This window comes from Perna viridis, chromosome 6 (assembly GCF_037379345.1).
Source record: "Perna viridis isolate PV_CMFRI_1.1 ecotype Kerala chromosome 6, ASM3737934v1, whole genome shotgun sequence".
In the NCBI taxonomy this organism is placed as follows: Eukaryota; Metazoa; Mollusca; class Bivalvia; order Mytilida; family Mytilidae; genus Perna; species Perna viridis.
In genome coordinates this window covers 50103380-50128635 of record NC_142450.1, presented here as the reverse complement: position 1 = coordinate 50128635, position 25256 = coordinate 50103380, and the positions used below count along the sequence as shown (strand labels likewise).

Here is a 25256-nt window from a genome sequence, read left to right as displayed (position 1 = left end):
TTTATAGAACATTGTTTGTTTGAATGTGTATTTCTACATGTGTGTTTGTACGTGTGTGTATTTGTATGTACATGTGTGTTTGTATGTACGTGTTTTATGTACGTGTGTATGTCTGTATGTATGTTTGTACGCATGATTGAGGTCAGATACAACCTAACCCTAACCCTATCCTTGACTCTTACCCTAACCTTAACCCTTTTTCTGTATCTTGTTCTGTTGTTTTAACACTAACTCGTTATACTGGGAGCATGGACCAGGTGCACCGTTGGGTAAGCGTCCTCTGCTTTTCTAGAAACACCCACCGAGTAGACAAACGAGAAAAGAAAAACTATGACCCGCTGAATGAATCAGTTTTCATGGTGCAGATTGATACACCATAACGATCCACGAGTTCATGATGACGACCATAAAACTTCTGTAGTGATGACTTCAATCTTGTAACAATATTACCCTGTTCCATTACCCTGTTCCAGAAGCCTATTTGTTAAAATTCTAGCGCGATACAAAAAGTCTGTGTAGTTTGGGCAAGCTCTGGCATAACGGATGAGTTGTGATATGAACACTCCATACGCAGGAGCTGAAGAGATGTTACCGCAGATGAAAGGAAAGTTGACAATTTTAAATGAAAAGTCATCACGTTTGTCGTAAAGTTTGGTCAATAGTTTTCCTTTATCATCGGTCTTTAAGTGTAAGTCAAGATATGAGGCTGACTTCACAGTGTCTGTAGTATCCCTTATTTCAAGTTCTTTGGGGTAGATGCGGTGTATCAAATCCCCGAAATTAGCATTGTTTAAAGATAATACGTCATCTATATAGCGGAAACAGAGATTAAAGGATCTAGCTAAACGATATTCTTTCTTTCGGATCAGATCAGCTATAAAGGCTAAAAACCACTAATTCCACTTCCCATAGGCTTCTATGCTAATTTCACAATATTCAATGGCTTCTCTGGACTTTACCTTAACTTTAACCTGCAGAGGACTATATATCAGCAAGATTCTACATATGTCAGCTCACAATCCTCAGAATTGCATGTGGGGTTAGCAGACTTGCAGTGCAGTACTGGTCACCGGAAGTGAAGTGTCTATAAATAGCATGGGAAATCCCAGTGTTTTCACAAGATAGGGGTATATTTAGCAATCATTATGGAGATTAGGCTTCACATCACAAGAAGCAAAATGCACCTATAAAATGTACAGAAATGTTTTTCCTTTCAGAAACTGTTTAAATTTTTTAAATGAGATGAGAACTTTTTCACAGCACTATGAGGAACAGGGGTAATTTCTGCGTAGGACTATTTTTGCGTACGTTCCAAATGCTCATTGGTTGAATTGCTGGTCTGTAACCTAAAGTCAGCCTCATAAGAGTGAAGGAATAGGTCAGCAAGTAAAGGAGCACAATTTGTTGCAATTGGAAAGCCGACCGATTATTGAAAACACGTCCACAACACTGGACAAATATGTTGTCGATTAAAAATTCCAGCATTTTGTAAACATCTTCCTGTTTATTTTGAAGATGATTTGGAATTATTTCTTACAAAGTATTAGGAATCTCTACCAAGAACTATATAATTGTATCTACGTTTACCATTTTTTTTTTTTTTTTTGGAAAATAACGATGTATAATGTTTTAAGTCGGGATTTTAACTGAGTATGGGGAATAGAAATATACAGTGTTGAACAATCGTAGGTTTTAATGCTATTATATTCAGATAATAGTATTGAACTGATTGTCTTCAAAAAACCTTTCGATTTTTTCAGGATCCACATTGAATTAATACCACTACGGGAGTAACAAGTATTGTGGTAGAACTGTAGACCCTCTTTGAAAGTTTTGAAAGAGGTTTGGTGGGATATTTTGCATATCCAGCTATGAAACTTTGTTCGTATGGATTCTTGTGTTCTTCAGGAATCCAGTCCATAGACGGTAAATCAAATCATCGTCCTTGGTAGAAAGACCAAAAGTGGATAGCACAGATTTATGGTTTTCCACAATCTCTTCTTTGGAGAGTGTGGTAGCAGTATAAGTCTTATCACTCTATTATTTTCTATGTCTACCTCTGATAATACACATTGAATGTAAAAACTGTTTGCAGACAAAAACAATGTTGTTTTGGGCTTTGTCTGCTGGTACGACAACATACTTGTCATGTATAGTAGACAATGTTTTTGCTACATCGGGGTCTTTAAAAACCGACGTCGCCTTGGCACTCATTAAACTACTTAAAACTTTCATTCGTTTCAAAATTAAAAACCTCACGGCCTTTAACAACTCTAACAGAGAATCAATGTCTTCTTGTTCTCGTTTTATCTATTTTCTTGCATAGTCCTCGACGGCATCCATAAGAACTTCGAAGTTATAATTCCAATTTATGGAGCGTGGTTCACGATACTTGGGACCTTCAGAAAGGATATTACGCAGAGATTTGTTTTCGATGATGGTTAAATGTCCCGTAACGACGTGACCAGAAAGACCATATTTGAATGAGAGTTCTTGCAAGAACAGTCAGGTGGTTTAGCCTTGAAGCCCTCAATCTCGAGGTTCTGCAATAGCCTTTTATAATTGAAAATTTTGGATGCAATGGGTGAAGTATAGGAATATAAAATAATTGGTATGGATTGGTCTTTGAAATACAGGGGAATTTTTTTGGTAATGTTTTTTTTTTTCTGATGGAGGATGTTAGCCAAGTTAATTGCATCTATACCTTTGTTGACAAACGGTAGTGGAAGAAATGATCATTTTTCTTCATCTTGGCTTTTCACACAAACTGGTTTAAAGAGTCTGTGGAAACAAATATCCAAAATGATGGCAACAAGTCTGTATAATAATGAGGTGGGGTCAGAAACAGGAGTGTCAAGACTTGTTTTTAAAGGGAGTGTAGTAAAGTGAGAAGTATAGAATAAAGTTTGGTTCTAATGTGATGAAGTTGAAGTCCAAGAGGTTTTTGTATGAAAGGAAGGAGACCATCTATGGAGACATCATGTAAATTAGGTGACGAATATTGGCGATGGCCATGACTCCTTTCCCGTCCTGGATGTTTGTCAAATAAATTTATCACATTTATGCTGTTGTTATATTGGCTTGAAAGGTTTCCTATACTTTTGATGTTGTCATTGCATCCGTAAGGTATTGCAGTACCTAATCTGCGTATCCAATACTCCTCTTTTTCCCTACGATATTTTTTACTTAGAACGGGACTGTTCGTAGGATGGTTTTTTTTCTAAAATACGAACTTTCATAGAGAGGATTGAATGATCTTGTTGATTAAAGTGTTGATTAACTGTCGGGAATTCGGTGGTGTTAATTCCCGAACGATGACTGCATATTCTTTTGTTTAATCGTTGATGCGTTTCTCCGACATATACTAAACCACAAAAGTTGCATTCTAATCCATATATCAAGTTTGTTGATTTGTAACTTAAGTCATCGTGACTTCTTGTATGAACGGTTTTGTTTGTAAGGGAACTAAGAGTTGGTTATAAGAATGTTGCATGTTTTACAATTTTTAATACCACATTTTGATATGGTACAATGTGGTTCGTCATCATTGTAGTCAAATATATCATTTAAAGTGATGGAACATGGTTTGATAATTTTGAAATAGTAAGAATTTTTGTACTGGAATAGATCGTCTGCAGACTGAACGTGTGGTTGCGTACTTTTAGTTGAAAACTAAAACAACTGGCCTCAGTATGAAATAGATTTCTCATTCAAAGCACACCGACACTGTAAAACTCATTTTAGGTTTTCATAATTAAGATAATGGTGTACTCAACATATCTGATCAATTTAGACGCTACGATTTTCCTTTTTGGGTTACAGTTACTATAAAATCGTAAAAAGGGGAATTTTCAGAATTCAGTATGTCAATTTACTTCGTTTTATCGATTTTAACTAGCACACCGTAAACAGATTGCAATCACTTTCATATCTGTACATACACCCTGAACAAAAGTACGACGATGCTCCCGAGCTAGCCCTGCAATAAACGAAGAGAAGAGAAGATATCACTATTTTTTTCGACAAGCGATAAATACCCATATTGTAATTTTTTGTTTGCAAATGAATCTTGGAAAAAGAATCAAATTTTTGTTGAAAGCGAATTTATTTAGAAAGTTATGTATCCAATTTCATATTAAATATCTTTTCTTTTAGTATTACTTTGTCCGTCCATCAATGGCATGTGAATAAAATCAGAGTTTAATCGTAAAATTAATAAAAAATAGTTGGATTCCATATGAAATAAAATACCCAAAATTCAATCATAAATAGACCTGTCTTTAAATATCAATACATATCTATACTATAATGGCAACGAATGAGTGATTTGAAATAAAATATGGTCATTTTTCTTTGTGGATGCATGGGATAACTTCTGATTAATCAAAACAATGAATAGTGCATGTTTTAGCTCACTAGCTGAACAAAACATACATGATTTGTGATTCAGGTAAACATTGTCATTAAAAGAATAGCTCATCGGCTAGATGTGATTACTCTTAATAAGTCTGAAGATCCAAAATATATGTTCAAGTCGGAAAATGTAAATTTTTCCCTACCCACAGGGCACCTCACAAAGTTTTTCTCAATGCAAAGTTATCAAAACAACAAAAATTTCTCAAAATTGTTATAGGAACATATCATATTTGGTAAATGTAGTACTTAAGGTAGATGCCATAACACTCAATGTGTCTAAAAATCCAAAATGTATGTTTTTAATATGAAAAATATCAATTTTCACTGGACACTAGATATTGTGAACAGTTTTTTTTTAATTATTATTCAAAATTATCAAAACAACAAAATATCTCAAAAACAAATTTGTGTCAAAATATATCATATTTGAAAAAATGTAGTACTTCAGGTTGATGCGACAATTCTTAATATGTATACATATCCAAATTATATGGGTTTATTTTTTTTTCCTGAAAAATGTCATTTTTTCTAAGAACACTGAATAATGCAAACTGTTATTCTTGACGCTTAACAAAACAAAAACATATGTAAAACCTATCATATTTGGACAAAATTTAGTTCTTACGGTGGACGGTATAACTCTTTGTAGGTCCGAAAATCCAAAATATGTGTTTTTAATCTGCAAAATGTAAATTTTTACTGCACACAGGATATTGCGAATAGTTTTTCTTAATTGAAAGTTATCAAAACAAAATATTTTTTGTACAAACATATAATATTTGGAAAAAATGCAGTACTTAAAGTGGATGGTATACATTTTGTATGTCCACAAATCCAAAATATGTGTTTTACTCTGAAAAATATCAATTTTTAGTGCACACAGGATATTGCTAACAGTTTTTCTTGATTGAAAATTATCAAAATAACAATTTTGTTGTAAAAAATATATCATATTTGGAAGCACAAAGTACTTCAGTTGTTCAGGTGGATTCAATTTATTACAATATGTCATAAGAGTAATCAAGGGAACAAAGATTCTAACGGAAATCAAAAGAATGTATAAGGACGAAGACCAGGCATGGAAAAAGACAAACACAACGAACAACATTAAATAAATAAAATAATACATATAAAGTAACAGTAACAAAAGTAAACGAGCAGATCAGCCTTCACTGAAAACTGGGAGCACCTGTAGAGTAAGCGTCCTCTGCTTTTCTATAAACAAATGTCGAGTTGCCCATAAATGTCCGGGGTAGACGACGAAAGGAACATGCTGAACAAACCAGTTTTCATGGTGCAGATGGATACACCGTAAATATTCATCACTTCATGGTGACGACCATTAAACTTCTGTGGTGATTATTTCAATCTTGTAGCAAAATAACCCTGTTCAATTGTAAGAATTCTAGCGTGATATAAACAGTCTGCATAGTTTTGGCAAGCTCCGGCAAAACCTATGAGTTGTAATATGAAAACCTCATACGCAGGCGCTGAAGAGATATTGCCACAGATGAAAGGAAAGTTGACAATTTTGAATGAAAAGACATCACGTTTTTTGTAAAGTTTGGTCAATAGTTTTCCTTTACCATCGGTCTTTAAGTGTAAGTCAAGATATGAGGCTGACTTCACAGTGTCTGTAGTATCCCTTATCTCAAGTTCTTTTGGGTAGATGCGGTGTATCAAATCCCCGAAATTAGCATTGTTTAACGATAATGCGTCATCTTTATAGTGGAAACTGTGATCTACGGATTTAGCTAAACGATGTTCTTTCGGATCAGATCAGCTATAATATCAGCCTCATAAGAGTGAAGGAATAAGTCAGCAAGTAGAGCAACACATTATGTTCCCACTGAAATGCCGACCGTTTGTTGAAAAACTACTCTGGAAAAAACATGTTGTCGATCAAAATTTCAGCATTTTGAAAACATCGTCTTCTGTATATTTGGAAGATGCTTTGGAATTATTTCTTACAAAGCATGAGGAATCTTTACCAAAAATTAATATCTGTATCTGGGTGTACCATCTTCTTTGAAGAAACAACGATGTATAATGTTTTTGAGTCGAGATTTTAACTGAGTATGGGGAATAGAAGTATACAGTTTTGAAAAATCATATGTTTTATTTCTTTTATATTCTGATAATAATCTTAAATTGAGGGTCTCCAAAAGATATTTTGAATACTTCAGGATCGATCCACATTGAATTAATACCACTACGGGAGTAAAAAGTGTTGTGGTAAGACTGGTGACCCTGTTTGACAGTTGTGAGTATAGAAGTTGAAAGGTGTGAAAGATGTTCGGTAGTACGTTTTGCCGATCCATCTATGTAACGTTGTTTATATGGATTATTGTGTAGTTTAGGAATACAGTATATAGACGGTAAATCACAATCATCGACTTTGGTTATTAGTCTGAAAGATGTAAATTGTCTGGGGTGGGGTCTAAAACGCAGAAGGGTTGAAAACACGGAATGATTTTTGACACTTTCAAAGGTCATTTCTTAAAGAGTATTTAAGGGAACCAAGGTTATAGCGGTAATCAAAAGAAAGTCATCCAGGGACAAAAACAAGACATGGAAAACAGACATACACAACAAAGAACAACTAAAATCACACATGACATGCAAAGTAACAAAAGCAACTGAGCAACTCGGACTCCACTAGAAACTTGGAGCATGGACCAGGTGCACTGGTAGGATAAGCGTCATCTGCTTTTCTACAAACACCCGTCGAGTTGTTCACAAAAAGTCAAGTCCGAGCTACACGAAAGAGGAAACGAAAACTATGACACGTTGAATAAATAAGATTTCATGGCGCAGATGGATACACCGTAACGAGCCACGGGTTCATGACCACGACCATGAAACTTTTATAGTGATGACTTCAATCTTGTAGCAACATAACCATGTTCCAGAAGCCTATTTGTTAGAATTATAGCGCGATACAAAACGTCTGCGTAGTATCGGCAATCTCTGGCATAACGTATGAGTTCTGATATGAACACTCCATACACAGGTGCTGACGGGATGTTGCCAGACATGAAAGGAAACTTGAAAAGTCATCACGTTATCTAAAGATGAAAGGTTTTATTTACAGAACCATTGGTGAAAACTACAGTCTTGAACGGAATGTGCCTTATCGGAGTATGGTGACGGCAAATTTTTGACTTTGATATCGACTTGATATTCTAAAAGACAGTTTTATTTCCTATGTTATAATCAAAAATAGTTAGGCAAAATTATTGGTGAAAACCACAATGTTGACCGGAAGGTGCCCCATAAGAGTAAGGCGTTAAACGTTTTTTTTTTTTTTTTTTGTTACTTTGCTCTATTATTTTACAAAGAGTAAGGCGTTAAACGTTTTTTATTTTGTTACTTTGCTCTATTATTTTACAAATTGTTAAAAAAAATCTGGTCAAAAACCATTTAAAAAACTGCAAATACACTTAAATTTTGCATTAGTTAAAGAAACAGGCAGTTTTACCATGAAGAGTCAATATCGGAATGCGTAAATAAAACAGTTATAAAAGCAGCCTACCTTTATCTTTAATATCAATAACAAAAAAATAATGAACTTTATCTCGGAATAAACCACATTTGTAAATTAGAAATAGACGAAAATATGTTTGAAAAAGAAGTTCCCAATTATCTTCAATTTGATTAAAAAATACATAATTATCAGTACCCTTTGTTGAAAGAATTGTTATCCAGGTTAGTTATCTTTAATTAAGTGATTTCAAACAACATTGGTTGGCATGCATTAATCAAGAAGATGAACAAGATGTTAAATTTGAGCACTACTAGAAATTTCTATATAAACACTTATAGCTGATCTGAATGATATTTATTATAAAAAGTGTTCTGATTCGCGCTACATCGTGTTTTTAACCTGAATTGATTTTAAAAAAATATAACCTTCTGTAAATAGTGCTGAAATAAGTATTTCATTAAAATGAAAGAGTTCTTTTGTATAGGTGTTTTCTGTGTTTCAATTTATCAGTGGTTTTTTTTCATATAGTGCTTCGTTTTTTTTTTCACTTTCCTTGAAAAATAGTTTAATTTCAATTTCTTATGAAACATGCCTAACGGTGTTCTAATTGCAGCTCATTCTCAGGTCAAGTAAATTGACCATTTTCTCGAAATTATAAAATATTGATATTGTGACTGTGTGAGCTTACCGCATCGAGTAGATGTGGGGTGTCATTGGTCACAGGGTGGCCAACAACTACAGTGTTATTGTACAGTGTATTAAACTCTGTAAATACCAGCAACTAGTGAAGATGATAATGCAGACTTACCGTAGATGCAAGATCTTGCTCTTTGGTCTCTTACCCCGTGCACAGAACTTGTACCTGGTAAGCTGGAGACAGAGGTTTTCTATGATCAATATAAAGGCAGCATATATCAATAACAAATTGTTCAATATAGTATAGTCTATTTCCCGACTCTCTTATATTGAACCAACTTCATTTGATATAGGTGGTAAGCTAAAATGCCACCTATTGAGAAAAGATGGATTTCATCTGAGCAGTGCAGGTGCGGCCACTGAAACTTAGATGGTAAGATTATGCATCTACTGAGACATCTACTTCAACGACCACTCCGGACCAAAACTTAAAGATCCCTACTCAGTCAACTACTAATTATATAACTCAGGAAACACCTACCGAAAAAGATCAAACAAAACCGTACTTAGACACCTTAAAGTCATCTACCAAACCAACTACTCAGCAAACAGATTACCCATCCTGTACTTAACTGTCCAGACGACTTTACATTATAACCAAAGCGTAAGGCGAATATATAGGACCGGCCACTTTTGGTTTTATCACTTTTCTGTCGCGATACTAATGGCGTGTCTTCTCCTACTAAAGTGTGTGAGCCTTCTTCGGTTCGTGTGTCTTCTCCCTTTCTTGTTACAAATAGCGTGTTTTCTCATGCTAAAGTAACTGAGCCTTCTCCTGTTTGAGCGTCTTTCCCTATTCGCGATAGTGCAACGCAAATACGCCGATATCTAAAAACGAGTCAAATCCGAAGTTTCCTACTGATTATTGAGGAACTTTTTACTTCCATAGTGCTAATCATATTCTTTTACCATTATATCCTAGTAAGATAACATATAAGGGTATAACTTACCCTACCCCTTATTACTTTCATAGATTTATGAAAGCTGTCAATCATTCGGAAAACGATTCGGCAAATTAAATTTTAGAAGCACCAAAAGCTGTTAAGGCAAAAGCCTTGTCAAAAAGGTAAAAAACGTCCACTTTGGTTAAGGACTACATTTCAGCTAATTTTTGATACATGTATCACTGTTATGAGAGCAGAACAGTGCCTGGAATTTAAAAAAAATGCAAAGAACAGGTGAACGACATCTGAAATACGACGAACCTGAGGAGTTTGGGGTACAGGTGTAAATGTTTGTAAAAGCAAGAACGCCAATAGTTCTATCTTGGTTTGTAACGCGGTCTTTTACGCCGTCGATTATGGCTGAGTTTGGGTTACTTCCTTGATCTGAATAAACAAGAGGTTGTAAGAATTCCCGAAAATGTAAGTCAAGACCCAATTGAGCAGACTGCAAATATTTCATTCAGTGTAAGTTCAGAACCTAGTGTCCAGAATGTAAGTATAAACGATTTTCAAAGTGATTCAAATGATGACCGAATTGTAGATACATATTCTATTAAGAGTGGAAGTATTGATTCTACAAGATCCCCTTAAGTTGTTAGACGAAGTAGACCATCGCAGCGATGCGCGTCTGTTCAGAAATTGAAGTGGAGTCGTTCCCATAGTCCTTCAACTTCATCCTTACTATTATCAAAATTTTCATTGCTCGTACAAAGTCGTTTGATCATTGTATAAGTAAGATCATCAATTTGGCGGAGGAATTAAACATGTACTGTGAGACAAAAATAATACTTTAGATCTTAACAGGGTGAAAACTATGTTACAAAAGCTACTAGTTGTCTACTATACATGACAAATATGTTGTACCAGCAGACAAAGTCCAATACAACATTGTTTTTGTATGCAAAACGTTTTACATCCAATGTTTATAATCATAGGTTGACGTAGAACATAATAGCGGTGATAAGACCTATACTGCTACCACACTCTCAAAGAAGAGATTGTGAAACCATAAATCTGTGGTATCCTCTTTTGGTTTCTCTACCAATGACGATGAGTTTGATTTACCGTCTATATACTGGATTCCTAAATTCCACAAGATTCCTAAAAAAGAAACGTTTAATAGCTGTATCTGCAAAATGTACCACCAAACCTCTTTCAAAACTTGTAACGTCTAGACTCACAGCTGTCAAAGAGGGTTTGCAGTCGTGCAACAACACTTGTTACTCCGTTAGTGGTATCAATTCAATGTAGATCCTGAAAACAGATCTTTTGGAGACAAGCAGTTTAAGACTACTATCATAATATTATAGCATTAAAACCTATGATTGATCAACACTGTATACTTATATTTCCCATAACACTGTATACATATATTTCCCATACTCAGTCAAAAACCCGACTTAAAAACATTATCCATCGTTGTTTTTCCAAAAAGTATGGTACACCTAGATAGCAATATATGGTTCTTGGTAGAGATTCCTCATACTTAAGAAATAATTCAAAATCATCTTCAAAATATACAGAGAATGATGTTTACAAAAAACTGGAATTGTTAATCCACAACATATTAGTCCAGTGTGGTGGACACGTTTTTCTACAAACAGTCGGCATTCCGATGGGAACAAATTGTGCTCCTTTACTTGCTGACCTATTCCTTCATTCTTAGAAGGCTGACTTTAAAGCTCATCTGATTAGAAAGAAATAATATCGTTTGGCTAGATCCTTCAATCTTAGTTTCCGCTATATAGATGACTTATTATCTTTAAACAATCCTAATTTCGGGTATTTGATACATCGCATCTACCCAATATTTTTCGTCTTTCCCAAAAAATAAAATTGGGTTTGCTCCTAAAACATTAAGATGGTTACGCTTAAACTAAAAATTAATTGTGAATGTTGGAAACCAAATGCAATTGACGATATGGTTGGTTGTGAAGGTAAAACATGCAGGAAACTTAAAAAGCTAGTGTTACATGTATATAAAGTGAATATTATATTATAAATTTTTAAATAGCATTTTAAATAAAGCTTAATGGCGGACTACGTCAGTTATTCCCGAGCCACGTGCAGGATATCTCCGTAGTTATAAATTTTGAAATAACATACAAGAAAATTTAATAATTTAATTCATTAATTAATTTTGTGTGACCCATACTGAGGTATGATTGCCTTTTATGTACCGCATTGAAGATTACCGAAGATTATGTTAAATCTGACTTATATAATTAAATTCGAAAGAATATTTTTATAATAAAATCTGAAATGTTTGACTGCAAGTTTGAATTTTTAAAAAGTGAAAGATTTCAACGATTCGGAAACTGAAATTGTATCGTTATGGTGTATCCATCAACACCATGAAAACTGATTTATTCAACGGGTCATAGTTTTGCTTCCCTCGTTTGTCTACCCCGGACTTGACATTTTATGAGCAACTCGGCGGGTGTTTCTAGAAAAGCAGAGGACGCTTACCCTACCGGTGCACCTTGTCCATGCTCCCAGTTTTTAGTGGAGTCCGAGTTGCTCATTTACCTTTGTTGTTTTGTGTGTGTGGTTTTGGTTGCTTTGTGTTCTTTGTTGTGTATGTCTGTTTTTCCGTGTCTGGTCTTTGTCCCTGGGTTGCATTCTTTTGGTTACCGCTATAACCTTGGTTCCCTTGATTACTCTTGTACAAATTAATGATTTTCACTAATACTTCACAAAACAAAAATTGATGTTATCTAATAGTAATTTCAATGCATTTCCATAAATTGTTTTTGACTGGACTTTTTTTTAATTTGTAAAACTTCATATTAGATCAACGTAAAAATTTTGCCGACGCCGCAATCTGATAGGGCACCCTTCCTTGTGGTTTTCACCAATTATTCCGTAAATAAAAACTTTCTATCATTAGATAGGAAATAAAATTGTCTTTCAGAATATATAAATAATAAATGACCGAGCATATGAATTTTAATGAATTTAAGATCAAAGATAAAATTTTGTTCGTCTTAAGAGTGAATTTTACATCCTTCCGGTCAATTGTTTGGAACTTAAATAACATGTTTTCTAATACTTTTATCCGAGAAAATGGATATTATAAATGCGTTTCAGATTCCTTTTGTTACTAGTTACATGTATAGTACTTTTTAGGATATGACCTTTGAAAGAATAAAAAATCTGTGTTCTTTACTTGATTTCCGCAAGAATCTTGGTTCCTTAATTACTCTTACAATCTTTTCGCGTTTTAGACCCTCTCCAATTTTCACTGCACACAGGATATTGCGAATGTTTTTTTTTTTTTTTTCGATAAAAAAACATCAAAATTCAAAAAACATTTTGTGACAATATTTCATATTATGAAAAATGTAGTACACCAGGTGGATGTCATAACTTTGAAAATTTGTGTAACTCTTGATATTATGTTTAGTAAAAAAACAGGTACGTTTCACTACATGTAGGGCATTAAAAACTATATTGCTCTGTTAGAGGACAGCAAGACAATAAGTTTTCAGAAAGATAAGGTAAAATAGAACCATTTTTTTAATGTTGCATTTAGATGCATATTGATTTCTCTCTTTGCAATACTTAAGATTCATTGTCCGAGATGTGTCGATATATACAATATTTGGATGCATTGCAAGTATTCTTTTTAAGTTGTGAGGCAGCTGATATAAGACAGTATTTTATTGTGGTCAAATTGATTTTGTGATGATAGAACATAATATACAGGAAATAAATCCGAGTTAGATGCACATTGCAGCCCGTTTAATTTTAAGGTACATGCACATGTATAATTGCGGAGAAATTTCTATATATACAATATTAAGATGTTGTACATGAGGTATATAAATAGGATATTTCATTACATTTACAACTATTTTTAACTTTAAATAGTAGTAGTTATAATTTTAAAATATAAACAATTCGAAAAAAAAACATTGTGACAACACCAAATTATATATAGTGACAAAGTTGAAACATTCGTTATTTTTAACATTTTCAAAGTACCATTTCCGATATACAATGTAGGATACGCGATGTACGAAACATGATGTGCGATACACGATATACGATAGAAAGGTACGTTTACACGATCCAAGAGCTGAGCTGCAAGTAGTGATTAATTGATTGATTGCTGGTGTTTTACGCTTAAACAGCAATATTTTAGCTATATCCGGGCGATGAACATGAAATGGATGATACAATGAGCATGAAATAAAAGGATAATAGGGTCGACGAACTTTGATTGCCACTTGACATGGGTAGACGGGGTATGGTTGGGTAATTAAGCCTCCTCTGACGGAACGCACAGGTTTTTTTTACTCCTACCGAATATTACAGCAGGTTCTACAACGTGATAGGTACTTGGTACATTTCTCGTTGTAATATGAGATTGAGTAAATATTTATTTTGTAATTTTGTTGGGTCAAGAGATCTAGCAGATTATTTGCAGACATTTGTTAAAAGCAGGGAATTTGTTAAAACCTGATTCAATCACACCTTACGGTGTATTCAATATAATACTATAGTTGTTGGGCACATAAAACCAATTTTAATACAGACTCTTGTTCTTCGGAGTTATTTTCACTTAGCATGCACTACGATTAGGGAAGATAACATGTATCAGATTAATTTATTAATGTTTTCTGCAAAATGTTTTCGAAGAGGAAACGCTGAGAAAGAGTAATCAAGGGAACTAAGATGCGTTTGGAAATTCCATTGGGTATGTTCTACGGATAAAAGTTAGACAGGAAAAATATAATATAAAAAAAATAATGCACCCAAAGATACAAAAGAAATATCAACCTGAAGTCCACTATACATTGCAGCATTAACAGGTTTACCGGTAGAGTAAACAACAGTCACCATCCCGAGTTGTCATAAAATGTCAAGTCCGGGGTAGACGAAGGAAAAAATAGTATAGCATAGCGAAAAAATCGATTCTGTTCCCTGATCCAAAGGCCTAATTGTACGAAGTTTAGCATTGTACAAAACGTCTGTGTAATTGTATCGTGCTCTGGCATGATGTATAAGTTACAAAATGAAAATCCATTAGCAGGTGCTGAAGGGATAGTGTAAGGAATGTTGGCAATACGGTATGAGAAGTCATCGCGTTTTTCGTAGAGTTTGGGTGATGTTTCCATTTCCATCGATCTGTAAGTGTAGGTCGTGATATGAGGCTACTTAGTAGTGTCGGTCTGTAGTTTCCTTTATCTCAATTTCTTTGTGATAGATGTGATGCATCACATCCAAAAAACTCGAGACAATGCATCATGTATATGGCGAAAACTGAGATCAAATTATCAAGCTAAACAATGTTCTCACGTTCCCACTATACGGCACCCTAGTTACATGATGTCTCCATAGATGGTCTCCTTCCTTTCATACAAAAACCTCTTGGACTCATCACACTAGAACCAAACTTTATTCTATACCTCTCCTCTCACTCTACTACACTGCCTTTACAAAACAAGTTTTGACACTCCTGTTTCTGACCCCACCTCATCATTTTACAGACTTGTTGCCATCATTTTGGATATTGGTTTCCACAGACTCTTTAAACCAGTTTGTGTGAAAAGTCAAGATGAAGAAAAACGATTATTTCTTCCACTACCGTTTGTCAACAAAGGTATAGATGCAAATCATTTGGCTAACATCCTCCATCACAAAAACGTTACCAACAAAGTCCCCCATATTTCAAAGACAAATCCATACCAATTATTTCATATTCCTATGCTTCCAAAAATTTCAATTATCAAAGACTGTTGCAGAACCTAGAGATTGAGAACTTCAAAGGTAAACCTCCTGACTGTTCTTGCAAAACCTCTCCATTCAAATATGGTCCTTTTGGTCACGTCGTTACGGGATATTTAACCATTATCGAAAACGAATCTCTGCGTAATATCCTTTCTAAAGGTCCCAAGTACCGTGAACCACGCTCCATAAATTGGAATTATAACTTTAAAGTTTTTATGGATGCCGTCGAGGACCATGCAAGAAAATGGATAAAACGAGAACAAGAAGACATCGATTCTCTGTCAGAGCGATTAAAAGCCGTGAGGTCTTTAATTTTCAAACGAATGAAAGTCTTAAGTAGGTCAATGAATGCCAAGATTACGTCAGTTTTCAAAGACCCCAATGTAGCACAAAAAATGTCTACTATATATGACAAATATGTTGTCGTACCAGCAGACAAAGCCCAAAACAACATTGTTTTTGTCTGCAAAACGTTTTCTATGCAATGTTTATTATCAGAGGTAGACGTAGACTATAATAGCAGTGATAAGACCTATACTGCTCCCACTCTCTCCAAAGAAAAGATTTTGGAAAACCATCAATCTGTGCTATCCTATTTTGGTCTCTCTACCAAGGACGATGATTGTGATTTACCGTCCATGTACTGGACAAGAATCTATACAAACAACGTTTCATAGCTGGATCTGCAAAATGTACCACCAAACCTCTTTTAAAACTTTTAACTTCTATACTCACAGCTGTCAAAGAGGGTCTGCAGTCATACCACAACACTTGTTACTCTCGTAGTGGTATTAATTCAATATGAATCCTGAAAAATTGGAAAGATCTTTTGGAGACAATCAGTTCAAGACTATTATCTGAATATAATAGCATTAAAACCTATGATTTTTCAACACTGTATACTTCTATTCCCCATGCTCAGTTAAAATCCCGACTTAAAACATTATACATCGTTGTTTTTCCAGAAAAGATGGTGAACCTAGATACAAATATATAATTCTTGGTAGAGATTCCTAATACTTTGTAAGAAATATTCCAAATCATCTTCCAAATATACAGAGGAAGATGTTTACAAAATGCTGGAATTTTTAAACAACAACATATTTGTCCAGTGTGGTGGAGGTGTTTTTCAACAAACGGTCGGCATTCCAATAGAAACAAATTCTGCTCCTTTACTTGCTGACCTACTCCTTCACTCTTATAAGGCTGACTTTAAAGCTGATCTGATCCGAAAGAAAGAATATCGTTTAACTAGATCCTTTAATCTCAGTTTCCGCTAGCAGAACCCTGTTCCAGAAGCCTATTTGTTAGAGTTCTAGCGCGATACAAAAAGTCTGCGTAGTTTCGGCAAGCTCTGGCAGTTTGAACTCTATATTTGTATTCCCCTTAGAAGCTAACTCAAAACATTATTAATTGTTACTATAAGAGGGACGGTACCCCTAGATACAAATAAGTAATCTTCGGTAGGGATACTTAACACTTTGTAAGAAACAATCTTCCAAATATACCGAAGATATTTTCAAAATAGTGGAATTTTGGATCGACAACATATTTGTCCAGTGTGGTGGACGCATTTTTCAACAAACGGTCGGCATTCCAGTTGGAACAAATTGTGCTCCTCTACTTGCTGACCTATTTCTTCACTCTTATAAAGCTGACCTTATAGCTGATCTGATCCAAAAGAAGGAACATATTATAATAGATCCTTTAATCTCAGTTTCTGCTATATAGATGACATATTACCTTTAAATAGTTCTAATTTCCGAAATACATCGCATCTACCTCATGGAACTTGAGATAAAGGATACTACAGACACTATGCAGTCAGTCTCATATATGGACCTACACTTAGAGATTGATGGTTAAGGAAAACTATTGACCATATTATACGACAAACGCGATGACTATTTGTTCCGTATTGTCAATTTTCCTTTCATCCGTGGCAACATCCCTTCAGCACCTGCGTATGGAGTTTTCATATCACAACTCATACTTTATGTCAGAGCTTGCCATAACTACGCATACTTTTTTGTATGTAGTAAGACCTCTTAAAATAAGGGCTTCGTGGACAGGGTTATGTTGCCAGATCACGTGAAGACATTGAAATTATGCAGCGATACATTTATTTCCTTGGAAATCTTGAAAAAAAAAAAACTTAAAACTGTGTCAGTTTTTTATTGCAAAGTTAAATCAAGTTCAAGATCAACTGCTTTACCAATCATATAAATATAGCTTGTATTGTCCAATATTTTATAGTAATAACTGATTATCTTAATTTAATTTTTTTTATCAGATAATTTTGCATGACTTCCGTCTTATTCTATTTATATTACGATACTTTATCAAACAATATTACGCAAGTGATACTTGTGTTGGGAAGTTGCGATACTGTAGCTTACCTATTGCTGAATTATATTTAATTGCAAATTGACGGGAAATGCACCAGGCTAAGCAGGCCATTATTTTTTTACTAATTAATTCTTACAATTAGGCTTCTGGAACAGGGTTATATTGTTACAAGATTGAAGTCATCACTACAGAAGTCTTATGGTCGTCATCATAAACTCGTGGATCGTTATGGTGTATCCATCAACACCATGAAAACTGATTTATTCAACGGGTCATAGTTTTCCTTTCATCGTTTGTCTACCCCGGACTTGACTTTTTATGAGCAACTCAGCGATGGCAACAAATCTGTATATTGATGACGTGAGATCAGAAACAAGAGTAGTGTGGGAGGTAAAGAATAAAGTTTGGTTCTAATGTTATAAAGTCCAAGAGTTTTTGGACGAAAGAAAGGAGACCGTCTATGGAGACATCATGTAACTTAGGTGACGTATAGTGACGATGGACATGAGTCCTTTCCAGTCTTGGATTTTTGTCAGGTAAATTTATCACATTTATGCTATTGCTATATTTGCTTGAAAGGTTTCCTATACATTTAATGTTATCATTGCATCCGTAAGGTATTGCAGTACCCAGTCTGGGTATCCAGTATTATTCTCTTTCCCTACGATAGTTGATTTATTAGAATTTTTTAATATCGGACATGTGCGTTTGATTGATTACACATGCGTAGTTCATGATTATCTCTCTAACTTACAATACGGTTCAATTAACATTCAATCTTTTCTAGGTTGTATGATTGTAAGAAATAATTCCAAATCATCTTCTAAATATACAGAGAAAGATGTTTACAAAATGCTGGAATTTTTTAACCGACAACATATTTGTCCTGTGTAGTGGGTGGTGGACGTGTTTTTCAACAAACGGTCCGCATTCCAATGGGAACAAATTGTGCTCCTTTACTTGCTGAACTTTTCCTTCACTCTTATGATGCTGACTTTATAGCTGATCTGATCCGAAAGAAAGATTATCGTTTGGCTTGATCCTTTAATCTCAGTTTTCGCTATATAGATGACCTGTTATCGTTAAACATTCCTCATTTCGGGGATTTGGTACATCGCATCTACCCAAAAGAACTTGAGATAAAGGATACTACAGACACTGTGAAGTCAGAATCATATCTTGACCTACACTTAGAAATCGATGGTAAAGGAAAACGTTTGACCAAAGTTTACGACAAACGTGATGACTTTTCATTCAGAATTGTCAATTTTCCTTTCGTCTGTGGCAACATCCCTTCAGCACCTGCGTATGGAGTGTTCATATCATAACTCATACGTTATGCCAGAGCTTGCCGAAACTACGCAGACCTTTTGTATCGCGCTACAACTCTAACAATAGGCTGATGGGATAGGGTTACGTTATGAAGTCATCAATACAGAAGTTTTATGATCATCATCATAAACTCGTTGATCGTTATGGTGTATCCATCTCCACCATGAAAACTGATTTATTCAACGAGTCATAGTTTTCCTTTTCTCGTTTGTCTACCCCGGACTTGACTTTTGTGAGCAATTCGGCGAGTGTTTCTAGAAATGCAGATGACGCTTACCCTACCGGTGCACCTGGTCCATGCTCCCAGTTTTTAGTGGAGTCCGAGTTGCTCATTTTCTTTTGTTACTTTGTATGTATGATTTTAGTTACTATATGTTCTTTGTTGTGTATGTCTGTTTTTCATGTCTGGCCTTTGTCCATGGATTACATTCTTTTGATTACCACTATAACCTTGGTTCCCTTGATTACTCTTTAAAAAAAACACATTTTAAAACGAACACTTTGATTTTGTCACAACATCATAAACAAAACAGATAAATCATGGTCTATTTGTAGTGTTTAATTACTGCCGCCAGTTACACTTTGAGACCTAAATGGAGACTGAAAGTGTCTGTTTGTAAGTGACACTAAAAACAACGAACACCTGTCTAAGAGAAACAAACCTAAATCCCCTTTGGACAGGGGTCACTATACTACCGTCTTGCAATTTAGTATTAAATCATAGCCTTATGGGTTATAATTAAAGGAAACATTTGATACCCTAATCACATTTTTGTTATACAATGAACCCTTTGAAAATATCCTCTGGCACAACAGTAAATCAGATAATGGTGACATACAGATTTGAAGTCAAGAATTTAACCAAAGTATAACATGTTTGTACTTTTTTTTTTCTTTGCGGTATGAATTGAAACAACTGGTGTAATACATCACAAGTTAGTTGATAATTGAGAAATCAAATTCGTTCATTACTAGTAGCTAGAATTTAGTTGAAAACTTCCCTTTTTCAACAATAATATTGACCTACTGCTAATTTCAGTTGCCTCTCGTTTAACCTCACAAGACGAGTGCCAATTTTGTTGTTTCATTCCTTTATTTCGATATGGATTATCTCTGCAATTTGTTTCTTTTTTTTTTAAATCGCCCATGCATATTATTTGCTCTAAAAGACATTGTTCGTTATACAGATATTAGGTAATGATTATGATTAAAATCATGAACATTAAACGTTCAATTCCATTTCCAATATTAGGAATTATATTTTCGCTTCTGTTTTTTTTTATCATGTGGAATTTTAAAATGACTTATAAATATGAGTATGCAAATTATCACATAAGAAGAGAAAATACAAATATTTTTTTCGAAAATGAATCGACTAGTCACAACGATAATTTATTGGAAAAGACACTTTATAAAAAGATAACCATTGCATTATTGAGCATATCATCGAAGACTGTTATGTTTACAATTGTTAATGATGGATACGCCAATTTAGCAAAAAACTGGCTTTGCAACACAATGAAAATGGGTATCCATGAAAAGGTCAGTTATTCATAACATTTTCTACTTTGTTTTGTTCTATTTGAATAAGATTAAGAAAAGAATAGAATAGAACATAATTTGTCTAATCAAAGTCCTGATTATTCATGTGGCAGTAGACATACTAAATAGTTTCAACACATACACACATTCACATAACGAACCAACTGATCACCGTAATATTTTTTTGTACTCTGTAAGGGTTTATATTGCCAGCTTCTTGAAAAAAAACATTATAGTTTGAAGAACACTTAAAGTAGGTAACACTGTCCATATCTTCACTAAAGTCATTGTAACGACTTAGATCTTTAAAATGATAATATTAATTAGTAGGTAAAATAACCCTGTCCTGAAACTTGTGTCAGTCGCAATTTAACAAGGTTTTTGATTTGAAAAAAAAGAAAGCAAAACAACAACAAAAACAAAACAAATAATACTAGAATGTTATTATATTGATAAAGATAAAATGAATATATAAACATAAATCTACGATTATAGAATTTATAGTAGTTTCTTTGTTTAATGAGTACATGCGATCGTTTGGTGTAGGTTTCGTATTCAGTCCGCCCCAAACGAGTGAAGGGTAAATTCAGAGATCGTGGTGGTGATCAAAATTTAAACTGTAAAATCTGAAAATGTGGATTTATATTTCATTTTCACGAAACATGATTTCTCTAATTCCATCTCATTTGTAAACCCCGTTGAAGTTAACTGTAATCCTTCCTTTTAGTTATTTAAGTAGTATATGAGTTTCAATCCTTATTCAGAAATATTTTTAATTGAAGTTTTCCTCTTAACTACTTTAAATGTTTTACAAACTACAAAATGAATACTATTTCTTTGTCAGTTATTCAAATATATATGTTTGGCCTTATTTGTATGGTAGAAACCGTATTTGGCTTCCTATTTCTATATATCTTTTTTTTCAGTGCTAACTTTATAGCCTAAAATTTCTTATGCGTTTTGTTAGAATGATGCTGGTTTATGAAGTACATGTATATTGTACAGCAAACACTTATGAAAGATATGTAAAAAAGACACGATATGATACTTCCCTGTTTTACAAACTAAAAGCAAAAATTTCTATATATCTTTTATTTTATTTTTTTTTTTCAGTTGTAACTGTAGAATCGACAATTTCTTATGTTTTTTGTTAGAATGATGCTGGATAATCCATGAAATACATGTATATCGTACAGCAAACACAATTTCGCAATTTCACAATTTGATATTTTGAATTTGTTACGGTCAAAGCAAATAATCTGGTACATTATGCCAACCCAACAATTACGTGGTCTTTACATTTACACTTATGAAAGCTTGGTATATAGTCTAAAAAGACACTATCTGATACTTCCTTGTTTTCATATTTTTTGTTTGTTTTGTTTTTGTTTTTGTTTTTGTTATTGTTGTTGTTGTTTTTTTCAATGAAGAAAACACCATCTTCATGGATAGTATTTATACACGACAACGACTTAATACACTATAATGAAACAACTATTTTCTACGCTGCTAGTAGAACGCCTTTCTTTTTCCCATCTATATCACGAAGATGGCAGAAAAGAAAGCATAATATTCACCGTTAACGATAACTTCATAATGTATTACAATATTCTTACACAGTAGTATATAACCCTCATACATTAGCCCGTACTGAGTCTAGAAAATGTTCATTGATATCAATTATTTCCAGATACTGATTATTACAACAAACGATAAAATACAATCAGATCTCTCATCTATATCGTCAAAATTAAAAGTTATATCAATTAGTGTAGAAAATGAGTTAGCCACCAAGCATCTACAGTACAGTCATGCAGGATATCTTCGATTGATGATACTCAGAACAAAGATTTTAAGTTTTTTACTTGATAGAGATATTGAAACATTTTTGTTTGAATGTGACTTTTTATGGTTGAACAATCCATTGGATTTATTTGTATCTAAAAGGGGAATACACGATGTGATTGCCATACCTGATACAAAAAACGGAAATGTTATTAATGGAGGGTTTTTCTATTTGTTTCCGACACAAAAGACAAAAGCAGTGCTTAGGAAACTTACAGAAATGATGATCAAATTAGGACACACAATTCAACATTTAAGTTCGGACACATCTGTTTCAGAAAGTCAAAATGATCAAGTATTTTTTACATCTCTTCTAAGAAAGCGTTTTGCAGGTATCAATCCCATTATTATGCCTTTTCAAGATTTTCCAAGTGGCCAATGGTACCGAACACCTGTATCTTTAACCAAACTGTGGAATCCGTTCGTCATTCATAATAATTACATTATAGGTAACGGAAACAAAGAAGATCGTGCAAAGAAAAGACGACATTGGTTTCTCACAACTGACAATAAATGCAATATGTCTCTTGTTGACGAAATAGTAAATAATTATTCATAAAAATATTGTTCAAAAAGAATAAAAATTGAATAAAAATTTTACTACTCACTCTATTTTTCAATTTATTCTTTTCGACTTTGTCTTAACGGGGGAAGTAAACACTTTAAACGGTTGAAATTCCTCTATAAATAGTCTTCTAATGCATCTTGCTCCAGGTGTTTTTTTTAGACTCTATTTTTTCATATATAAATGTTTTATGTCATTTTACTGAGTAAAGACACTTACGTATTTCATTTATTTGTCGATGATTCGAATAGATTTTTCGCATAGCCAAAAATAAAAAAAATTATGATGTTCTTAATCAAATTAAGCCGAAGGAATTAACTCACGAATTATTGCATTAGCTGAAGTTCACTCTCTATATTTATTTAGACCACTCCGCCACGAATTAAAATGAAAATATAACTTTTGTTGGCCACATCATTCCTCCTCGTAAAATAAATATACTTAGTACATGATGTATGGTACTACAGGAAGCTCATCTAGGAGTTGTTATGTAGGATAAAGGACGAAATCAACGATACATATCACAACAAATAAATACTATATGTATAGTGTACGTCTTATAATTTGACGACTCTATTCGTTGCACTGTTTCATGGGACCTTGTTTGATAATGGGAAGATAAAGTAGCCATATGAGGGACTAAAATACTAACGTTGTTTAGAACTGTCGGATTTACGAAAAGAATGTTTGGTCATTACCTTTGCTGCACTCGAACTCTTACCGCTATGTCATATATGGTAACACCGCCTGAAAGAAGTCCATCGCCCTAGGACACTCGGCCAGCTGACTTTATAAAATATTGACAATTTATATATAAGCTAACTGGCAGAAGGCATCATATATTCACATGAGCGCCAGGTAATGTTTTGTTGATGAAGTAGGGAAATTATTTTCAATTATAAGAGTTAAACATACTTGACTATCGGGTTCAAAATTTGACAAGGAGAATTGAATGTTCCACGTTGTAAATTTGGAGTGATTCTGAGACTACTTGATTTTTTTAAGTTCCACTATGTGTTTTATGTTTAATGAAATGAAATTACGTTGGTTATTAACAAAAAAAACACAATCGCTCAGTGTGTATGTCTGTACCCTAGGGACCTTGGATTGACACAACTATGTTTCCTAGGGGGTTTGGCAATTTTGTAAATTAAAACGCGAATATAGATTAAATATGCATCAGCATTTAAGACATATTACCATAAAAGATAATGTGCAATCAAGTACATGTATATGCAATTGGACAACTGAGCAAAACCGAGCAAGCCTGTGTCCGAATACTTTGATTATAATATCAACTCATACGTTGTACTAAAGCTTGTAGTAACTACGCATTTTTTTGTACCGTGCTGGAGTTATTACAATTAAGCTTCTGGAACAGGGTATTGTTGTTACAATTTGAAGTTATCAATACAGAAGTCATGACCTCTTTGATGGGTATGGTGTATCCATCTGCACTGTGTCTTAGTTTTCCTTACCCCTTTCATCTAACCCGCCTGGTGTTCCAGGAAAACAAAGACAGAAGACGCTTACCTTCTTGATACACATGGTTCATTCCTACAGTAATTCGTGGAGTCCGAGTTGTTAATTAACTTTTGTTTCTTTGTACGTATCTTTAATTATTTTTATGTTCTTTGTTGGTTCTGTTTGTTAAACTACCTGATGGAATGTCCAAATTTTCGGAACGATAGACAGCTTTACATTGATAATAAATTCATATCTAACTGTAATATTTTAAAATTTAGTGCTATTATGAATCAAAAACAGCAACCCGAACTAAGAAAATTGTGCAAATTCATTAGCATTATAAATGACACTCTGGATTCTCTCCGACCCCTACAAAATTATAATTGTATTTCCCTCCGCAACTGTACAACTCAATGCGATGTTTTTTCTGCATACCTTTGACTACATCAGTTTTATCAGAATAAATTATATATATACATATAGGTCTGAAATATTCCCAACGATGTTAGAACTCGAACTCGTACCGCTGTGACATCTATGGTAACACCGCCTGCACAAAGTCCAGCGCCCTCGACCACTCGGCCAGCTAGACTATATAAAAATATAGTTTTCACTGGCCGGGTCATTCCTCCTCATAGGATTAATATAGGGCTGTAACTAAGTACACGATCTAAGGTAGTAAGGGACAGCTCATTTAGATGTTATTATGTAGGATAGAGGATCATCTAATCAAATTAATACAGGGAAGATAATTTAAACGTATAGAAAGGTCTGAAATATATATATATATATATATATATATATATATATATATATGCAAACACATTGTATTCAACACCTTCGTCGCAAAAGACTCCCACTTAATATTGAATTAAAT

At 34.0% G+C, this 25256-nt stretch overlaps 1 protein-coding gene and 1 long non-coding RNA gene across 4 annotated transcripts; one reads left to right on the top strand and one right to left on the bottom strand.

Annotated features, from left to right (window-relative positions):
• Nucleotides 1–1215: 1215 nt before the first annotated feature.
• LOC148615474 (uncharacterized) lies at nt 1216–20207 on the bottom strand. 3 transcript variants are annotated; one of them, XR_015923906.1, is made up of 3 exons: nt 19984–20207; nt 8712–10644; nt 1216–3979 (listed from the first exon to the last, which is right to left on the bottom strand). It is a non-coding gene; the product is annotated as an uncharacterized LOC148615474 (long non-coding RNA). The 3 variants fall into 3 exon arrangements; XR_015923905.1 differs by lacking the exon at nt 1216–3979 and adding an exon at nt 5661–6297; XR_015923907.1 differs by lacking the exon at nt 1216–3979 and adding an exon at nt 5661–6297 and having other exon boundaries at nt 19988–20207.
• LOC148615473 (uncharacterized) lies at nt 20161–22959 on the top strand. Its single transcript, XM_088590383.1, has 2 exons — nt 20161–20502; nt 22193–22959. The coding sequence occupies exons 1-2, from the start codon at nt 20164–20166 to the stop codon at nt 22904–22906; spliced, it is 1053 nt and encodes a 350-aa protein (XP_088446509.1). The 5' UTR covers nt 20161–20163; the 3' UTR covers nt 22907–22959.
• The last annotated feature ends 2297 nt before the right edge of the window (nt 22960–25256 follow it).

What these genes read in the sequence shown, in the direction of transcription:
- LOC148615473 (XM_088590383.1), top strand. Translation starts at nt 20,164, where the DNA reads ATGATTAAAATCATGAACATTAAACGTTCAATTCCATTTCCAATATTA. An exon ending in AAATGGGTATCCATGAAAAG is followed by an intron (nt 20,503 to 22,192) that starts GTCAGTTATTCA and finishes AATTATTTCCAG; the next exon opens with ATACTGATTATTACAACAAA.